At 39.2% G+C, this 20,747-nt stretch overlaps 1 protein-coding gene across 1 annotated transcript in view; it reads left to right on the forward strand.

Annotated features, from left to right (window-relative positions):
* Positions 1 to 20,747, forward strand: part of LOC106922753 (DIP2 acetate--CoA ligase A) — an 87,886-nt gene that overhangs the window by 33,622 nt on the left and 33,517 nt on the right. Inside the window, exon 2 of the mRNA XM_088001650.1 lies at positions 16,248 to 16,319. Within this exon, the coding sequence (XP_087857776.1) occupies positions 16,248 to 16,319 (72 nt within the window). The remainder of the gene's footprint in view (positions 1 to 16,247; positions 16,320 to 20,747) is intronic.

Consider the following 20,747-nt stretch of genomic DNA (forward strand, 5'->3'; position numbering starts at 1 on the left):
TGAAATAATAGACTATTATAACATTTAAGTGCAACCCAGCTGTAAACACACAGATCACAGCTACTACTGCTTTCCAGGTCAAGAGCCTGTTATTTAGTGTAAGAGCTGCTCTTTGCTTCTGCAGCTGGGTTAAAGTGATTGCTTTTTTTTTTTTCCTCCACTGTTGGCCTTTGCTGAGTAGAGCAGATTACACAGAGCCCAGCGTCATTAAAAGCACACTCATTACGACACACGCGAGCCAAATCTCTGTGATCAATCAGCACCGGCCAAGTGTTCATGTGTTCACGGACGCATTCCCAAAAGCAGGTTTACTCGGATACTGTGATGCAGCTCAGCCTTTCTGTGTCTGTCTGCAAGCTGCACGGCTTTGGATAATGTTCCCCTCTATCTCAGACCATCGCTAATGAGACTAAATCTGCCCCCAGGCTATAGTAGAAATATGTTGTTAACAGACTGAAAAAAAATGGTTTAATGGATTATTATCCATCAGAGTTTCACAGTTAGTCTCCAGTAACTGAGAAATGTTTTTTTTTATTTTTAACTCGGAGCAAATTTGAAATTAGGTGAGATGCCAGAATTGGAGGTAATGAACTCATAACAACAAGGAAAAGAAAAAAATGTTGCAGCTAGCCTTAGCAACTAACTTTCATGATAAAAAAAAAGAGAAAAGGAGGAGATAAAGAAACGTAGTTAGATAAGAAATCTAAACAGTTTGGAAAATGTTACGCCTTCAAGCTTCACGCATCTCCAGCGCCCTCTGTTGGACAGATTGGTTAAAAGCCCAACCAATGTTTCACTCTGTGTGCCTGATGCTATCATGTAACACTATAAACCTGTTTGACAGGAACGCTGCCCTCTCTGTTTCCCAGCTGGGTTACATATCACACTTCATCGCATGTTCCATGTTACTGTGGGACTGTGTCCGAGTATGTTTAAATGTGTTTAAATGTCCATCCGTGTTACACATGACTACAGCAGCTCGGCTGTGTGTGGTAGCAGTTGTGGCCGTTTTGCCTCTGACTAATGGACTCATTAGAACAGGAGCGGTGCACATGTGCTCCAGCTGGGCTGTCTTCTCGCAGCCTCTGCTCTCATTAATGTTCAGCTCTCGGTGTGCGTAGGTAGGCGACTGAGTTTCTCTCCTCATTTGGTTGAGTTTGAATGTCTGCGTGCCGGTGCTGTGCTACTGTGCGCGTGTGTGTGAGATATTTCACTCGCACTTTCCAACTTATTTAATTTACTCAAAGTGGAAATCCAGTTTGCAAACACCTGGCTGATATAAAACCAAACTTTTACTTACTGTAAATATACTCTACAGTATATCTTGCTCTCCTCCGAGGGCCACCAGATGTTCTCCTGCCAGCTCAGCCTCGTAAACATCGACTGAAACAGTGATGCACCGTGTTGTTAAAATTTTAAAGGGTTAAGCCTGGCCTTGAGAGCACCATCTCTGCCCCTTTCTAATTGATTTGGAGCTGCAAGAAGAGCAGAGTTCAGCTGGTTCTGTTGCTGAGGAAGTAGAAAGAGCCACCATGCAATATTATAGACGAGAAATAGAAGGCGTCAATGCAATATTTGTGAAGGATTCATGTGAGACTACATCGAAGGAGCATATTTAACAACAAAACTTTTGTGGAGAGCTGAAGGTTTGCTTCTCGTGCCGCCGCAGGCCGGGGTCTTGTTTTGGTAGTCGTTACTCCAGCAACAGAGGCTGATCTAAGAAATTATTTAGGGAAGGTAAAACAACAGAAGACAGAGGGAAGAGAAGGAGAAAGCAATAAACAATACAACTATTAAACGTTCATCTTCCGGATAATTTAATTTAGATCCAGATAAGTGGAAAAGTGCTTTGCTACAGCCACAAGCTTCAGCATATTTCACGTGAGAAATGAAACACAAAGTAGTTCATAATAGTAAGGGCTTATTCACGCAAGGAGGCTGGTGCCCGTTACCAACGGACTTTGACAGACAGGTGGCATTCCATCCCATTTTAGCTGGTTTTGTATCTTTATGGTTGTTGTGTTGCTGAAATGTGAACGTTCAGCCTCTGTCTTCCAGCATTTCTCTATCTTCAGCTTCATCCACCTTCCAGGCAACTTAAAATGTCTTTGCTGTATGTGCAGAAGGAATTCATCCCCATAGCCTGATTCTGCCACCACCATGTTTCATGGTAGGTTTGGTATGTTTAGGTTGTGGATTTTTCTACCATGCATCGCATTTAGACCAGAAAGCTTAATTTTGCCTTATTTTACCAGAGCTCCTTATTTAAGGCATCATCTGTGCTCAGATGATGGTGTTAATAATAAAAGTTGGACTGTATGTACTCGTACTAAAATGGATCAAGGTTTGAATCTGATTGCCAGCTTGGAAGCTGACAAAAAAGAAAAAAAAAACTAACTAGAAAAAGTCTGACGTGTGTCCTTAAAGGTAATAAATCCTCATTTAGATAATTCTTTGCAACACCACTTATATTTTTATAGGTGTTGGAATTACAGCTTTAGGAGAGATGTAAAGTGAGGAACAGATGGTGTGTGAAATGAGGTGAAGCTTGTGGTCATCCTGTCCAGCAGCCTGTAGAGATCAGCCTGACGAGCTGTTTTTGTACATTTTCACTTGAGAGAATAAATCTTGGGGAAAACACATCCAAACATACTTGTGGTTTTGCTGAATTTGAGTAATGTGAGACATTTATTGAACAAAAAAAGTAGCAGGGGATTGATCTTTTAATAGTATTGCATATTACTATTTTGAAAAATATCTGCCTTATATCCTCAACTTCACACTATTGATCTAACTTTAGTGACATTGTTAGATTAAAAACGTAAGAGGAAAAAAACCTTGTAGCTATTTGGTAATTCCAATAAAAAGAATAATGTTAGAAATGAGGAATTTGGATCTAAACTCAGTGTGTAGACTGGGAGCATCAGGTGCAGGCTGAAAGGTGCCCCACACATCCACGGTGAGGTGGTGGGGTTAGATTCCCAGCCAAGGTTTGGTGCATATGTACATTCACAAAATGAAATACATCTTACCTCTGGTAAAAAACAAAAAATTAAGAAAAAAAAACAGGAAATAAGTGTAAAAAAAACAGTAATTTAACATAATTGCTTTAAGAATAGGAAAGAAAACAATCAAGAAAAACAGACATTTTTGCGCTTTGGGGGAGAATGGAAACACAAACTTATTTAGGCAGTAAAGGTACCTCACTCCCTTCACCTTTAACTGGAATCAGTGATGCACCGATCAAGCTTTTCACCTGCCAAGTCCAATTTTTGATTAATTCCAACCATTTTTACTATTAATTATAAGAAATAAAGAGAAGAACATGTTGTGCAGGCTCCTTGATAAACAGTTTTGATTCCAACAAAAAAACGACACAATATGGATCTTCTTCCCATTCAATGTTTTTTTTTCCTTTAACCATTTCAGATTTGTATTAAACTAAAAACATGTATTTAAGTATGTGTCTTTTGTTGATGACCAAAAATCACTTAATTTTTTTGTCTTTGTGCATTGATTTAATCACATTTTTCTGCACTTGATGTGCTGATCACCATTTAGAGATGATAGAGAGAAAATTGGTCTACTTAGACCTTGAGTAGGTCACTTGGTTATTTTAGTAAAATAAACAATTTCAGTAAAGCAGTGTGGTGTTTGTCCAGATAATACTGCATAGTTTGGCTGTCTTCACTTTCTAGAGTTGATTCTAACAACCCTAGGCAACCATATCTCATATTGGCAGTGAAAAAATTAGACTCGTACTTAAGGTATTACAAGCACAGTCGCGTATGTGTTTTTCTTTTCATCTCATACTGATGCTGGGCTTTCCACCAAGATCCAGTCACGACAAATCACAGACGAGGAACAAAAAAGGCTTTGCTTTGTTCCTTGAAACTCTTAGAACAGAGCTCATTAGTTCTGGGCAAAGACGAATATATGGACAAACCCATACACACCGTTTCCTACTGCAACCCTACAACTACGTGGATCTGTGGTTGCATTCGTTAACTGAAATGCCATGGTATCCGTGTGTTGATGTTCAGCGTTTTGTTTGTGCACAATCCCCCCCCCACCTTGCTGTCCCTCAATATAGAAAAAAAAATGCTTGTGTGTGTACATCTGCAAGGAGCAAGCTTAATGGCTGAGCTTGTGTCAAGCTGGTGAAACATGACCATTCATATGGTAATAACCGGGTGAAAAAGAAGACAATAAATCGCTTCAGGTCCTCTGAGACCGTGCTGAGGAGCGAGCAGAAGACACTGATCTGGAAGCTTCCGATGGGTCACCATCCGACTTCTATCTCTGAGTGCAGGGATGCCGGGCTACTGATCAGTGAGGTGCATGCTGGAGCTGCTGCAAGGTGCCTCTGCCAAGAAGGTGGGAGATGGAGCTACTCAAAAGCTTCTGTATTAGGAAAGCAGACTGAAATCAGGTGATTGGACTTTTTCGTTTCTTGAATAATTATTTTTCAGATTGTGTTCCTGTTAAGTGAAACGTAATTCTTACTTACTGATTTCATAGAAATACGTTGTGTAAGTGTCCTAATCTGCAAACTTGAGTTCCAAACCAATTGTGATGGATATTTAGTCATCCTCTGGGAGGAGCTAAGTTAAAGTTTCCTGAAGCTTCCACATTGTTGTCCACATTTTTGCTTTACAATCTCAGCTTCCAGAGCACAAACATTAGTAGAAGTGCACTGGCCTGGACAATTTATTTTTGCAGCTCAGGATTGATCCTGGTGGCTGTCTCCACTCTCAGAGCTGATTTATAAGCACGTTAGTGGATGACTGAAACATTCTGCCGCTCTAAGCGAGTGGAGTAAGTTATTTTACTCCAGTGCAGCTGAGGACTGAATGCTGCTTTGCAGCTTTGAGCATAATACTCTTATTTCAGGGCGGTGTGTTAACGCTGAGGCTCCTGCACTGGTCACGCTTGTCACACAGATGTCGCGCTCCACAAATCACACACATGAATACACACTAAGCCCACAGGCAGAATGAAAACACTCAAACAATGAGACAGTATTGCCTTTTTTTTTCTTTCTTTTTTTTGATTATATTCTTTCACTTTGTGTTTTTAATTTCTATTAGAATTCAAAAATAACCTAGCGGCGCAGATGTGATAAAAATGTAATTATTTAATAGTATTTTCATACCAGAGCAAAGCAGAATTAAGGTCTGCTTTGCTCTGGAGGTTTCTGAAAGCCCTCCGTTGTGCTGTGTAATGTTGTTTTGCGCCATCTCTGCTGCTGCTGTTCCTGTAGGTGAGACACGTGTTTGCACATCGTGAAGTCCTGGCTGAGGGCCAGAATAGCAGCACAGCTCAGCGCATTCTGGGAGTAGCATGTGTAAATGAAGCCGGCATGAATGGGGTTGGATCGGAGCCAGACCAGTTCGACTCTCGCATATATGAACCAACGGTTTGCTTCATTTACATACTTGAGGACACTCGCGGACAATATGTCCTATTATTCTAACCTTCTCTACTACAAACCCGACACCAAACCGTTTACTTTTTTACCTTTTTTCTTTACTTTTAGTTTAACCTTGAACCTTTTGGCACATTACAACCATCTATTATAAAATATTTTATAAGCACAACAAAAAAAGCACATAAATGTAAAGTGAATAGAAAAAAAAATTGAACAAGATTTTCAATATTTATTAATAAACAAAAACCTGAAAACTGTAAGATGGCATTTGTACCAACAATTTTCCTGTCCAGCCACCTGTTTGCTGCGATTCTTTTGCGGTATGTCAATTTTGCACAATGAAAGGACTGGATTTTTTTCCACATTCTTTTGTGCAAAAATAGTTCAAGTGATGTCACACTGGACGGACGGCATCTGTGAACCTCGCTTTTTAGGTTTTGCCTCAGAGTCTTTATTTAAATTATGTCTGGACTTTGGGCAATTTTAATACATGAAGAAAAGTTGATGCAAATCTTTCCGTTGTAGCTTTTGGTGCGTGTTTAGGGACATTGTCCTTCTGGAAAGTTGAACCTCCTGGTCTCAAGTCTGCTGCCGCCGCTAACACAGCGAACCCAACAGTTTTTAAATGCTTCCCTGCTCCAACACAGCTGAATCAAATGAATGCATCATTACCAGGCCTCTGCATGGATGAATGACTGTTAATTAGGAAATCCAGCCTTTTGATTCAGGTGTGTTGAAGAAGTTGCAGACTCTCTGGGACTGGAGGTGGGCTATGAGAGGCCCCATGGGCCAAAACTTACAAACTCTCTTACACGTACTAACAAACCCTCTCACATTTGGCACTGCCACAGAGCTCAACATGTTTTCGTCTAGGATTACGTTCATTCGTGTTATTGTCAACTCTGACCAGCATTCCTAACAATTTTTTTCCTTTCCGTTTTGACAATATTTTAGTAAAGTCCATTGAGTTTTGAGGTGGTAAAGAGAAAATACGAGAACGTTCAATTGGGATAAATTGAACTGAGGATACTTTTAATTTGTTTATGGCACATTATCAGGTTAATGTGTCCTTGCACTTATGTCTGTGTGGTCTTGCTTCTTTATTCCTCCCAGAACTGATGTAAGTGTGTTTCTCTGTTGTGTATGTATACAATAGTAGTGTTGATTTGTGACTTGTTAATTATGGCTGCCCCTCTTGCCTGCTCCCTGAAACAGTGCACAGCTGCAGGCTCCCCAGTGTAAAGCAGCGCTGCATCTAATGTCTTATTATTCACGCTGTCTGTCTGCTCACCAGCCATACTGAGCCTGAGGGACGAAGGGGGGATTTTGGTCTCTGTGTGTGTGTGTTTGTGATGAGGGGGTTGTGTATTAACAAAGTGGTAATGGAGGGTTAGTTCACTCTCCTAATTGGTTGGCACTACTTAATTAAAAGCGATGCGACGCTGTGATTGGAGCTGTTGATGGATGGAGGCCGAGGGACGCCATGGCGCCTTAGGATCAGAGTTATCAGATAGTGTGTGTGTGTGTGTGTGTGTGTGTGTGTGTGGGGGGGTGTGTGTGTGTGTGTGTGTGTGTGTGTGTGTGCGGGTGTGTGTATTAGCAGCACGTGCGTCCTTAGAAAGGAAGAGGAAGTCATTATCTTTTAATCATATCCTCCTCTATTTCTCATTTTTCTCTCTTTCCTCTTTTTGTCATCATGTCTTCCTTTTGTGTCTGAAATTCTCCAGTCAGCTCCACCTCCTGATGTTTCTCCAGCTGGCTCCCAGTTTCGGTTTCATCGTCAGCTTCAATCAACCCTCTCTTTTCTGCAACACTTACCCGTCTTCCTCCTGAGGCTGATTTACTCTAGGTCTTTTCAATGTTTGTTTTTTTCTTACTTTAATTATCTATCAATGCGTCTACAGGTACTTCTGTTCAACTTATGCTTTAACAGACATATTTCTTATAGCCTTAAGTTTATCTAAGTTGGAGCAGAATGCTACATTCGGTATGTGATCTAAATGGATTTGGCCTTGAATCAAGTTTGCTGTAAACTCCTGAAGTGAATGGAACATTGCTGTTTGCACATTTTTTAGTTTCAAAGGACTTCAAGGCCCAATTTCTTTCTTTTTTTTTCTTTGCCTTATCACAAGACTGCAAAGTGTTTAGGGCTACAAAATATGTTTTGTTTATTGTTTTCTTTATTGGGATACATTTTCAGCAGCCTGTACTGTTCTCTTACCAATGAACAGCCTCTAATTGTGAATGATTGTGAACAGAAGCTTTATTTTAATCTACCGATTGAATCAAACAAACCCCTGCAAAATCAATGATCCGCTAAAAATGTGTTTAAGAACTTTGTAGATTATACTCTGCCGCTGAGCACAGTGCCAAGATGTTTGTTGTTGCTGGTCATCAGACTTGCACGCTTCTCATGAGGGATTTGGTCAGCTCCAAACTGCCATAGGATCATTAACAGAAGGCCGAAGGTCGATCCCTATCTTTGCTATAATAATTTTAACAATGTGAGTCAAGATCCTGTCTGGAGCTCCAGGCTGACGTCTAACGGTAATCATTTTGATGATGAATATCTGCACTAATTGCTATCGACTTCTGGATGGTCTTGTAGTCATTCCCAGTCTTGTCTGGTATCTTTTGGCAGCTCCTTGGTCTGTTTGAAAATAAATTTAGGGAGAAGAAATTGATCAATGTAATTGTCATTTTGGGAAAATAACAAATAGATTTAAGCAAGAATTTTGACCATTTAATCTGCTCTGCAAGAATTATCATATCCTGTCAAACACTTCAGTATTTTACATTTGTGCTACAAACCTCTAGATGAGGACATATGACTGTGACTAAGCAGTCTATAGGTGCCAGAATGTTTCTGGAAATGACTGAAATCACTATTTCTATGTGGTGAGGCCAATTCTGCGGATAAAAAAAACAGCCATGGTTCTTTTTTGGGGTTCCTGATTTTGCTCCTGAGCATACCTGAGGGGCTGTGGGCAAAGTCAGCAAAACAGCAAAGATTGTAGGCGCCTTCCTGACAGCTCCAATGACATGTCTAACTCTGCAAAGCTCCATCACCCTCTAAAGGCTGTACTTGAGCAATTTACAGGCAGCAGTTTGGACTCAACAATGTGTCCTGTGTATTACCTCTAACATGCCATTAGGACAGGCAGCATTTAACACAGTCATCGGAATGCAACACTTCATTTCCTTTTTGAATGAAGAAATTGACATGGGAGTTTTCCTTTTTTCTGTTGTTCTTCCTCTGTTTTGACAGTAGTTGATATTTTTAAAATCCTCTCCTAACCCGTAAGAAGAACTCAACATGACATTAGGGAAATAAACAAAATGATCCTGTTTGAGTGTGTCACTGCTTCCATGCGGGGCTGCAGAAAATATGGATTCACAGTCATCATCATATTATTAAAGTGCAATATTGCAACTGCATATGACCACTTGAATGCTGTACTTTGTTACGACATTTAAAGTCACTCGTGCAGTAATATATTAACAGTTAATAAAGATTGTAGTTACATTCTACAGATCATGCATGTCCTGAGTGCAACATTGTTGAGGAAGATAAGGTGATTAAAAATGTGTTCGTTGGCACAAAAGTGATCAATAGTCATCTGTATAACATTTCTAAGTTTTCATAAAGTAATGCAGCTGTTTTAATGTTCATAATTGTACTTCTTATCAATGAAACACAAAAAGTTAAAAAGTATTTTGTATGATTTCCACTGATCTAATGTGTTTAATTGGTTTGAGCTGTTGTCAATTAGTCTAGAAACTGTTCACACGTGTAGAAGATTTATGTTTAATGTATTATTTAAATTTATTTTTACCAACGTGTTTCTTCTATCTGTGAGTATTTTGAAATTGCCCAGCCAAAGTTCAGATTTGATTTTGATATAGCATCTGTGGAGGTAGCTAAAGATTAGGGTGATGGCAAAGAGCTCTTCCAACCTCAAAAACTAGAAGCTCATCACTAAAAATAAATGTTAAAACATGAAGAAGGTAGGAGTTAGAAAGGTGTTTGATAATTGACAATTTTAAAAAGCAATTTAACTTGTAATTTTTTTTATTAAATTGTTAACGAAAACATTATTTGTTTTACAACAATGATACTTCTTGTACTTTTTTCTTACTTTTAGCCTTTAGTTGGTGGTAATTTCCTTTTGACTAAGCACTAATGAAAATATCAAAATCTGCCAAGGGTATGGATCATTTTACCATCCTATTTAACCACCAGCCTAAAAATTCACAAGAAAATGTATTTTGTTCTATAAAAGCAACAGTGGTTATTAATTTACCTCACATATTGAATTCAGTGGCTTTGCACAGGATTTTCCCCATAAACCTCCTCGGAGAAGGCGATTAGCCTGGCAGTGAAAGGCCTAAAGAAGCAGACAGGATGTTCTTTTCTCTGAAAGTGTTTGGCTACATTCATTAGCTAAACATTAATTAGCCTAATCATATGCAGGCATTCACTGAACGTGTGTGCCACAGGGCAAATAGGTGGCTAATGTCTAAAATGAAATACAGATGCAGAGCCGCTCAGACATGCAGACATCCATCCCCTCCTCTTCGGAGGAGGCTGAGGAAACCCGTGGGACTCCTGGAGTACTCTATCTCCAGCCAGTCTAAATACAGGGGAGGATTTTCCTCAACATCAAAGATAGACTAATCTCACCCCTCAGTGGCTTCCTCTGGTTGAATGTTTTTTTTTTTTTTTACCCACAAAGCAATTTTTAGGTAGAAATTGTTGAAGAATTACAATGTCAATCTCAAAGTTTCCAAACTCATCCCTCACTTGATATTTCTGATTCTTTGTTTCATAATCTTCATGTTTGATTTTTGTTGCTCTGCTTTGAAACAAGCTGTCTTCGTGCGGTGTAACCTGACTTGTGTGAACGTGTCACAACAAGCTAATGAAGGCTCTTCACAGTTGTTGTACAGTGGAAGTGCTGTGTGGGATCGGTATGTGGGAAAGGTGGGGGGCAGGGGTCTGCTTTGACACCCTAATCCTGCAGCCAAGCTCGGCTTTGTGGAAACCTTCGCTGGGAGGAGAGTGAACAAGGGACGGATGGAAACGGTGAAAGAGAGAGAGAGGTGGGGGGATGTTTGAGTGGGGGGGGGGGGTGATAGCAGAGAGGGGTGCTGCGAGTGGAGGGTTAGAGAGAGAGGGAGGGGAATGATAGGACGGCAGGATGAGGGAGATGGGGTTCGATCATTCTCCTGCTCTGACTTTGAAAGGAAACAAAGAATGGCAGAGTGGCCTGATTTATGACAGCAGGACGTGTTAGACTGTTTTAGCTGGTTAGCCTCGGCTGACCCCACGGCCTCTTATTCTGAACCTTCTTCCATCACTGCTGTGTTTGCTGAAGACATCACCGCTCTGCAGCCTCCTCTGGCTTCTGTGAGTTACTCTGCCTGTCTTTATAGTTTGCTACAGGTCTTGTGTGTGTGTGTGTGTGTGTGTGTGTGTGTGTGTGTGTGTGTGTGTGTGTGTGTGTGTGTGTGTGTGTGTGTGTGCGTGTGTGTGTGTGTTTTAATGCTATTATTATTAACCAAGCATTTTAAGTCCAAGATAGACTGTAAAGATGCCCTGTGGTGTTGTGCTTTTTTCTCTTATCTGTATTTTTGTCTTTTTCTTTCCTCATCAGATGTGAATGCACAAGTATATCCAGTTAAAGTTGGATCAGAGAAATACTTTGCATCCTAAAATCAGATCACTTTGCATCACGATATTCCATTCCTGCAAATACGTACAAAAAAAAAATTGAAAGATTCAAATGAGAGTGACATATAAAACCTAAGCCAAATTTGCAGGAGAGCTTATGCTGACAGACAGCTGGTCACATCTGCTTTTTCTGCCGCAATTAATGCACAAGCCCAGAGAGTAGTTTCTCCCCCTGCCTAAATATTTAGTTGTGGTTTTCTGTGTCTGAAGGGCAGACAGTTTGATCGCTGGCTCAGCAGCGGAGTTGGCACGTTTGTGGGTCAGACTGGCACGGGATCTGACATTGTGGAAAGGGTGGGGCCATCTTTCTGGCTGCTGGTCATTCAAGAAGAGGGGGTTGGAGTCTGGTGCAGACATGAAGGTTTTTATTTCTGGGGTTCAAGGATTTCAGTGGCAGAGGAGGAACAAATTTATAATGCAATAATTGCAGCACCATATGTTTGTAGAATGATTTATATATTCTGGAGGAGGAATTGGTGTTACCACAAACCGGCCAGATTGATTTTAGTTCAGTTGTACTAATTGTTCCTTTTATGCTTCAGTTTGCAAGAGGTGGACAAAGAGAACCTAAACGTAGGGCTCAGGATATTAAGAATCCCAACAAAAAATCCAAATGAATTCAAATAATCACGCATCAAAAATGGTAAACATAAAACACAATAACTACCATAGTAACGTAAAAATTAAGTAGTCTTTCTCACATGTAAAGAAGAATAAATCTACGAGTGGCAATTGATAAAACAAATGTAAACGCACACGAAAAATAAACACACTTAAAAAGCAGTCCTAGTCTCTCGAAATGAAGCAGAAAACTGGAGAAATATTGTTTGAATGCAAACCGGGAAGCATGACATTAATAATGAATGTGGTTAGTGCACCTATAATTCTTGAAACCTAAGTAGATGCTGCCAACATTTCCAAATCCGTCATATTTCATGACAGACGGCACTTAAAGGCTCAAAGGATCAAATAGAACAACACTTTGTTCTCCAGGGAGCCTTCCTCTTATCTCCTCTAAAGTCTTGCTCTCTCTCGCTCTCTTGCAGCTACAGTGAACCTCACATTTCTCACAGTCTCAAAGAAAATACATCTTTTTACATCCTCAGACTTCATTGAAAGTTTAACTCTTCTTTACTCAATGGCAGCATCTACTTCGAAGTGCTATCAGAGCAGCCTGCTATTGTTTAGTATGGTATGTTCACTGATCGGGAAGATATTTTTGACTTTCATTGTTTTGTTTTGTTTTTTAATGTAGAGCAGACTATTAATTAAACACATGAGAATAGTAGCTATAAAAAATCAATGCAACATTCTTTTTAACACTTGGATTGCAGTCAGGATAAGAACTTTGACGTTACTGGATTATTTTTCATGATGTATTACAGACTTGATCTGTTGCTGCCACTCAGATGTGCACACAGATATTCACACACACTTTTTTGACCTCCTCTGCGTGAGGGTTCTGATTGTTTTTAATGGGTCACAAGTGCAAACAGTTTCACACACGCTATCAAATTTAAATTCCGACCTGGGTGACAAAGTTTAAGGTAACCACATAAAATGATTGAATGAGTTTTTTTATTTTTTATTTTTCCACAGCCTCCAGTAAATAAGATGCTGTCACGTCAGACGGATGGTGTGGAAGTGGACGTTTGACAGGAGATTTCTCTTTTTGTTTTTGTTTTCTCTGCTTAGCAGACTGAAGGTGACTGAAAAGAGAGAAAGTGTCTGGAGGTCAGGAGATGACAGGAAGGCTTCTGTGTGTCGTCAGCGAGGACTTAGTGGCTGGGATGATGCTGGAAGAGGTTTGAGTGGAAGGATAAAGGGAACAAAGGAGCAGGCTTATGATTAAGGTGGATCCTGACTGAGAGAAGATGCAGTCCTTCAGCTGAGCCCGTCCTGCTTATTCTCTTTGATGATATGAGAAAGTCCCGTAGCTCTGTGTCAAGCTTTTGTTTATGTCCCGTCTGACACATTCCTTCTCTGTTTTGTTTTACTGTGCTTCCAATCTTCTAAAGTGCGTAATTTGAAGACTTTTCTGTACATGGCTCAGAAGGTGGTCAAATGTTGTAAATTTCCCAGAAGCAGCAGAAACTCCATACCCCATTGTGCAATTTACCATAGTTGCAAAGCCGTCCTCTATCTATCTTTCCATCTGTGTCCTCCCCACCATTCCCATTCCCACCTCCCGCCCTCCTCTGTTGTTCCCCAGTCAGCAGGGCACATATTGACCTTTGAATCCTCCCGTTTTGCTCCTATGGAGGTACTTAAAGGTCTGAGAGAGGAAATAGATTCAGTCAGTAAGTAATGCACATATATACACATCACTTATGTGCAAACACTGTTTTACAGGGATGTGCACCCTTCCAGAGGAAATCTTGCAACTCTTTACTTCAAGATGTAGGTCCTGATGGATATCAAAATCAGCTTTTTCAGGTCTTGGATGGAGGGAAGATCAGTCCTGATGATCTTCTCTGCTTACCAATTTGTTTGTTGCAGTCTGGCCCTGATATTTAGGGAAGCAGAGATTTTCTCCATGTTAGCCCTTTCCAAACCCATGCAAACAGAGTCTATCTTAGTTTTCTTGAATCTGATTTTGGTTTTAACCTTATTGATAGAAGGGGATCATCTCCTGCTCTGACTGCAGCTGAGGGGGACCGCTGGGTGAGGACTGGGTGTGCCTTTGCGCTGAGGAGCAGGTAATGACAGCTCCTGTTGGTGGTTGAGAAAGAGCAGGAACAGTGCATGCATTCTCACCAGTCTCCATAATTCTCCAATGACACCAAAAAGTCACCAGATTCACTGTTGAGGCTTTTTTTCTTTTTTTTTTTCTGAAAAGTAGCTGTAAGTTGCCAACTTGGCAACTCTGGAATTTCTGTTACTGTTGTCTCCAGGTTCTGGCTCAGAATATGTATTACAAACCTTTGATTATTTTATTACATTTTTTTTAAGAGAAAAATTATTGTTTGGGAATCAAATATTTAATGTAGTCTAACAAGGGGCTCAGGGTAAGGCGTGACTGTTACACAACATTCAAAACTATCCCATAATATTTTATGACAAAGTTGCTTGTTCTCGGATCAGAAGATTAGTTTTACTGAGACATAACTCCATGGATCAGCGTGTTCTCCGGGCGCCCCGACCTCGCAGGCCGCGGGCCAGAATTTGGAGCTGTCGCAGAGAATAGTGGGCCTCTATTGTGCGTTTGTCAAACTGGATGGCTGCTGCGGTGTGCAAACAGGCACGCTGGCACGCACACAGACACTCACTGATGTTCACACACACGCACACAAACAGAGAATTTATCACTCGAACGAGTCAGTGTCAGGTCAGACGGCTTAGCCTGTGGACAGCATTGCATTGTTGCTGGCCTCCATCTCTCTTGGACATTTAACAGTGTAGGCATTCAGTTGTTACTGGTGACTCAGGAGCAGTGGGCAGCGTTGCAAACAACACCTGCCTTCACATTATCACACAGTTGTTCTGAAGAGGCTTAAAGAGCAGAGTACAAGCAGAAATGAACCCAGCAAGCTGCAAGTAGCGATGTGGAATCATTTACTGTGGCTTGCAAAAGAATTGATGTTACTTAAGTTGTTTCACATTTTGTCCCATTAGAGATTTATTGTGGTAGACCAATGCTGAGTAATGCATATTTGCAAAGGGAAAGGAAAATGATACCTGGTTCAACAAATGTTAAAAATCGGAAAAGTTTGTGGAGTGCATTTGTATTTAGCTAAGAAAAAAATCCCCACAACTTTAGTAAGGTTTGCAAAAAACCATGTAGAAGATTTTGCAAATATTTAGCAGAATGTAGTGTCATCTGATAGGACCAAAATGTTCCTTTTTGGAAAATGGTAGTGGCAGCATCAAGCTGTGGGGATCCTTTTTTTTTTCTGTGAGGACAGGGAAGCTTGTCAGAGTTCATGGGGAGATAGATGGAGCTAAATACAAGGACACTCATGGACATTTTGTATCCAATCTGCCTGAAGAATAATGAACAATTATTTCATAATTTAAATCTGGAAGCATTGGATAATTATGTGAGTCTTCAGATGGATGTATTGTTTGTGAAATATTTGGTCAGCTGTCATAAACCCCTTCGAAAGGAACATAAACACTGTACTTCATAATACTGGATTAACATTTTTCTTTTAATAAGTTGAAACCAACACAGAGATATGCATCATGTGGTGGATTCTCCTAACAGCTGAGATTATTGTCACAAGGTTCTGTGTCTCAGTATTCCAGTTTTGGTCTACCTCGGAGTTGCTAGAGCTACAGTACAGGGTGTGGAAGTGAAGCATGCCCATAGTTTGGCTTTAAAAAAAGCTCAAAATGAATCTTAATTTTCTAAACAACACCACAAAAAACAATTCCATCAGGCTGATTCAGGTTTAAAGTAGTATCTTTAATGGAAAACGAGAAGTGCTCCACTTATCTAGGATTGGCCAGTCTTCATCATAATGACCTTTTTGTGTTTTTTGACATTTCTCATGCTCTTTTAAGCCACTCTATAGACTAGACTTACAACTCTGTAGTTATTTTTCTCTCATTCTTTCTTTTTTTCTGTCTTAATTTATTTTACAAAAAATTCTTAAAAGCATACTCTTGGATTTGTCAGATCTTATTTAAATTATTGCCTTTTATTCACATGCAGGGGGAAAAAACTGTGTCATGCGTCCATTCTACTTTGAGATGTTATTTTGGGCACTCATAAATGATCCTTTAAACTCCACTTGCTCAGCTGATATTATTCAAATACTCAGAGGAAATTGTCTTCTCTAGCTTGTATATTAAAAGTCTTGTTCTTGTAAAGCTGCTAAATATTCTGTGAGTGAACGAAAAGTGTGTATGTCTGAGGGATTTAGCATTCCCTAACCAGAACCTGGATCTGGTACCATGTGGTGCCAGTCTAACCAGCCTGGCAGTGTGATCCTGGGGCCGTCATACACACCAACACACACAGAACAGCAAACCTCAGCCGAGCTAATGACTCATCTCTCTCTCTGTCCCCCCTCCCTGTCTCTTTCTTTCTTTTCTCTCTCTGTCTGTTCCTCTATTTGTCTGTCTTTGTCTGTACAGGAGACATCACTCAGAAGGGCTATGAGAAAAAAAGAAGCAAGCTGCTGGCGCCCTACATCCCACAGATACAAGGTAAGGGTCACCGGCCTGTTGGATCGATTCTGTCGAGGGAAGATTTGACTTAGCTCCGGCTGCATAAGCGAATAACGGGGAGGATGTGGGGACCAATGAAATGTGGAAAAACAAAAACCTCTTTTACATATTTTGCTTTCCAAACAGTTTTAAAAATAACATGGAACAGTATGTACTAATAAAGTTTTCATAAAGGGGATTTTAACTCAGTTACGCTTTGCTCATGTGTTCCTGTAAGTCTGTCTGCGTGCTTCAGGTCAGAGAGCCTTGGGTATGAAAGCATATGTGAGATTGCAGTTTTTCTGATTAACAATTAACTTTCAAAAATAAATAGAAAGCGACATCGATTGTAGTCATTTTAACTTTGGTGTTTTTGGTGAGTGACATATGAATATTTTACGGGACTGCTTGAAATGCTATTAAACTGTTGGTGAAAAGGTTATGTCCACTTCATTGGCATGAAAGTTAAAATAATTCTGGAATTTTAAGTGGTCGCAGAGAACCCACATACTTTCTGTTGCCGTCAGCATTTTTCTGCTGGATGTTTGACCACTCTTCATGAGGGAATTGATGTAGCTCATGTAAATTGTTTGGCCTTTAAGCGCAGTCTACTTATTTCCAATATGGTTGAGGTAAAGACCTTTCCATTAGTTTAAAGACAGTCTGCTTTATTCTAAATCTGTTTTAGATTTAGATCCTTGTCCTGTTGGAACACCAAGTTTCAAACATCTCGTCGTTGATCTGAAATGTTGAAGAACTTAGACACAGAGTCTTTCTCATTCTACCGTATCAACTTTTTGTGATGTACTGCTAAAACCGACAATAAATCAGGCCCTTAGCATACTCCTTCTGCCACTATGCTTGTCAGTTCGTATGTTTTAAAACTTCACTTTGATTCCTCCAAAGATACGTCTCGTCAGTGTGGAGAAATCTTTGCCTTAATAGACCATCAAACCTTTGACCATATTCATTTAGCTTCATATTAAATTTGTGCTTGAAGTTGTTGATTTTTGGAGCAGGGCCTTCATTGCTGCACAATGAACAATATCACAACAAGTGATCGAATAGCTTCTAGTTCCTGAAAGACTTGAGTCTGGGTGCTTCTTTAAGATATTTAGCAAGTTTCCTTTGTGTGAAAGCTACAGATAGGGTGACATGAATGAAACTTGAACACAAATGAGTCTTCCAAAATCAAAATGATCTTAAAACTGGGTTTGGAATGGATAAATCAGACTGATATAGCTTCCCCAGATCTCTGAGACACCAAGCTTGAGCCCAAGATTTGTGGTAAGACATTAATTTGTTCATTCAAACATTACCTTTTCCAATAGGAGGTGTCAAAAAATCAGGTAAACAGCTGTCAAAGACTTGTTCATTGCTACAAAAGACTGTAGATGTATCTGCAACTCACTAATATTTCAAATATTGACAGAAAGGTCTTACTCAGCTGGTCTTTTTGTACAAAATATTTTAGTTCCTTTGTAGAATTTAGATGATTTGTTTTCTAAAATGTGAAACTAGAAATGTGTTTTAGCTTAACTCACCCAGCTTTCAAAATCTTAGTTCTTTAGTACGCTTATAATAAGTTGCTTTTTTTACCCAAAAGAGTTGCTGACTCCTGCCTTAGATGCACAAAAGTGCAAATTATAAGGATAAAACACATACAAGTGTTTTAGGAGCTTTCAGGCATAAAAAGACGACATGATAGAAGAAATTAGTGGCACAGCATGTTATTCTCTCATTACTGACATGAGAGAAAAACATGTGCTTTATGTGTTTAAAGATTTTTAAACCAGCACTTGTAATACAAATGTTTTTTTTGGAATAAATTGTACCTAATTTGATGGGTCACAGTCAATATAATAACAGTATTTATATATCAGAGAAGTGTATTTATCCCTGTTTTGGAGGCAGATTCTGCCTGCATTCGAAGTGAATCCTAAAAGTTGCCACTGCTCCATCTTCCATCTACTCCCCACAGTTTTCAGTTCGGCCTGCTCCGACAGGCGTGAGTGGAAACCAGAGTCTGCTGTGGGCTTCCAGCTCCAGGCTTTCCACTGGAATTAGCAGGACTGTTATTTAGCTTGGGCGGATCATTTCCTTCATTCTCCCGATCCATCACTTTTTGTTAGTTTTGTGTGATTCTTTGTTTAATCTTTTTGAGTCCAAAACCAAGTGGTTTAACTTAAGCCAGTAGCATGTGTCCTGAAACTTTGGACATGGGTTTTGGATTTCTTAAGAAACTATTTCAGCACAAATAATCTGGTTAAGATTTAACAGACACAGAGTGAGAACTATTCAGGATATTGTGGGCTCCTAAAATCTCAAAAAGCTTGAGATTTTTTTTCCTTTTGATTTATTGTTGTTATCCTTTAATATTTCAGTATGTGTTTGTTTTTCTGTAAATAGCTTTCCTGTGTCACACTTCTGAAATGTGCCATATATACAATTTGTGTCTTAATAGAATATGCAAAGTTATTTATAAAAACCTTCATGTTTCAGGTACAGAAACATGCAGATATAGAAACGTATAAACTTTGAAATTCAGAAGATTCTAATAAGAACAGAAGATTTTAAAATATCTGGAAACATGCTTGCAAAAAACGGATCATCTTGAATAAACTGAAAGATTGCTCTGAAAAGAATTATGAAATTTAAAAATCCAGAGTTGTTGGCTAGATTCAATTTTAGAATTTCTTTTGCATATTTGAAAACTAACACCTTTATAAACAGCTACGAAACAGAAACAGCTTATGTCCAAAATAGATGAAAATGAGATGATTTTGAAAAAATAAAACAAAATGAAGGTAGTAATGTACGATAAGAGCGCTTTATTAATTCAACTTAAAATATTATTTAACTTGCTTAAATTTAAAGTTACTTCATTGTCATATTTGTTTGACATAACTTAATACATTTATTATTAATGTATTATGTATTTTTTTAGTAGTCATACGTAAATGTTTCAGATCATCAAACTAATTTTAATCAGACAAAAGTAACATTGATAAACACAAAAGGCAGTATGAAATTTTGTCAGATCTATAATATCAATGACAGCATTTTGTGTTTACTTAAGTTATCTTTTCTCTGATATTTTGAAAACCTAAACCTTCTAAGTGTGGCATTAAAGCAAAAATAGAAGGAATCTGTAAGGAGGCAAACACTTCTTCACAGGACTGTCGCTATCACTATGCACCATTAGAGTTTTATGGGGCTACTAACATGAAATTAACTTGATGCAAATCAAGTGAATTTTTTAAGCCTTGAATATTAAATTTAGATTATTCTTTATGTTTCACCAAATAGGGTCCAGAATGAGTTAGATAGTTTTTACAAAAGCAAAACTGATTTTCTTTTGATGTTTCCCAATGTAAATAACTCGATGGGAGGGAGCTTTTGTTAGGATGACATGTTCTGCTGATCCCACCAGCACACTGCAGGACCTTCCTGTATTTTGCTATGCAGCTGGGGAACCAAACCACAGTTGGTCAGGACACTCTGTTGTTGCTGACCAATAGAAGTTGGTCAGCAGGCGGTGAGCACGCTTTAACTTCATCAGGAAGTTGAGCTTCTGTTGCTCCTTTCCCTGTTGGTGGGGAAACACGCCTAGATCAGAAAAATATTTTCCTTTTGCATGCAGAGGGATGACAATTTCTTGAATTCCTGGGATTTTTAGATTTGCAATACTGGAAAAAAAAAATACCAATCAGGTGCCTTTATGGTTTTTGTTTTAAAGTTTCAGATAGAAATTGTAAGGTTGTTTCTAGTATATTGAAGTATGTAACTTTTCATTGTACAACCAGATCCAGGAGCATATAACTTAACTTTCAGAAAAGTCAGAAGGAAGTTGATATTATATATTAGTCAAAATTAAATACTAAGTAATATTTGAGTTGTAAAAAGCTGTCAGGTGCTTTTCCATTACTCAAAATAACATCTGAAGGCCTTTTTTTTTTATCTGTAAAAGGTAGAGACTATAGTTTGCATTGATCTTAGGAGTTTTTAATAATCTCCTGCTGATTATGGATTTCAATAACTGCTGACACTACCTTGAATAAAACCAAATATTCCATTTGATTACTGAGGAATAAACCTTTAAGTGCATAAATTTGCTTTATGCTTCTCAAGCTATCACTTTACAGTTAGCGACATAAACCACATTGATTTCATCAATGTAGCTTTTTTTTGTGACTGCAACTTCTCACTCGATTTTTGTCATAAACCAGTCATATTTGGTATGTAGGAGGTGATACACAGACATGCATCATTATGACTCACAGCAGTAACCAAGTGCTGTCTTGAGACAGGTGATATAAATTCATCAGTGTGCGCTGAGAACCAATGAAGACATCTGCTGTGACCGAGCAGACCCCTGATTGGCTGAGTGTTGTGTTTCTGGGTGGAGTGTTCTGCCCAGCAACCGGG

The sequence above is a fragment of the Poecilia mexicana genome, unplaced genomic scaffold, assembly GCF_051168715.1.
Source record: "Poecilia mexicana isolate PSO_F unplaced genomic scaffold, ASM5116871v1 scaffold_2, whole genome shotgun sequence".
NCBI classification, from domain to species: domain Eukaryota; kingdom Metazoa; phylum Chordata; class Actinopteri; order Cyprinodontiformes; family Poeciliidae; genus Poecilia; species Poecilia mexicana.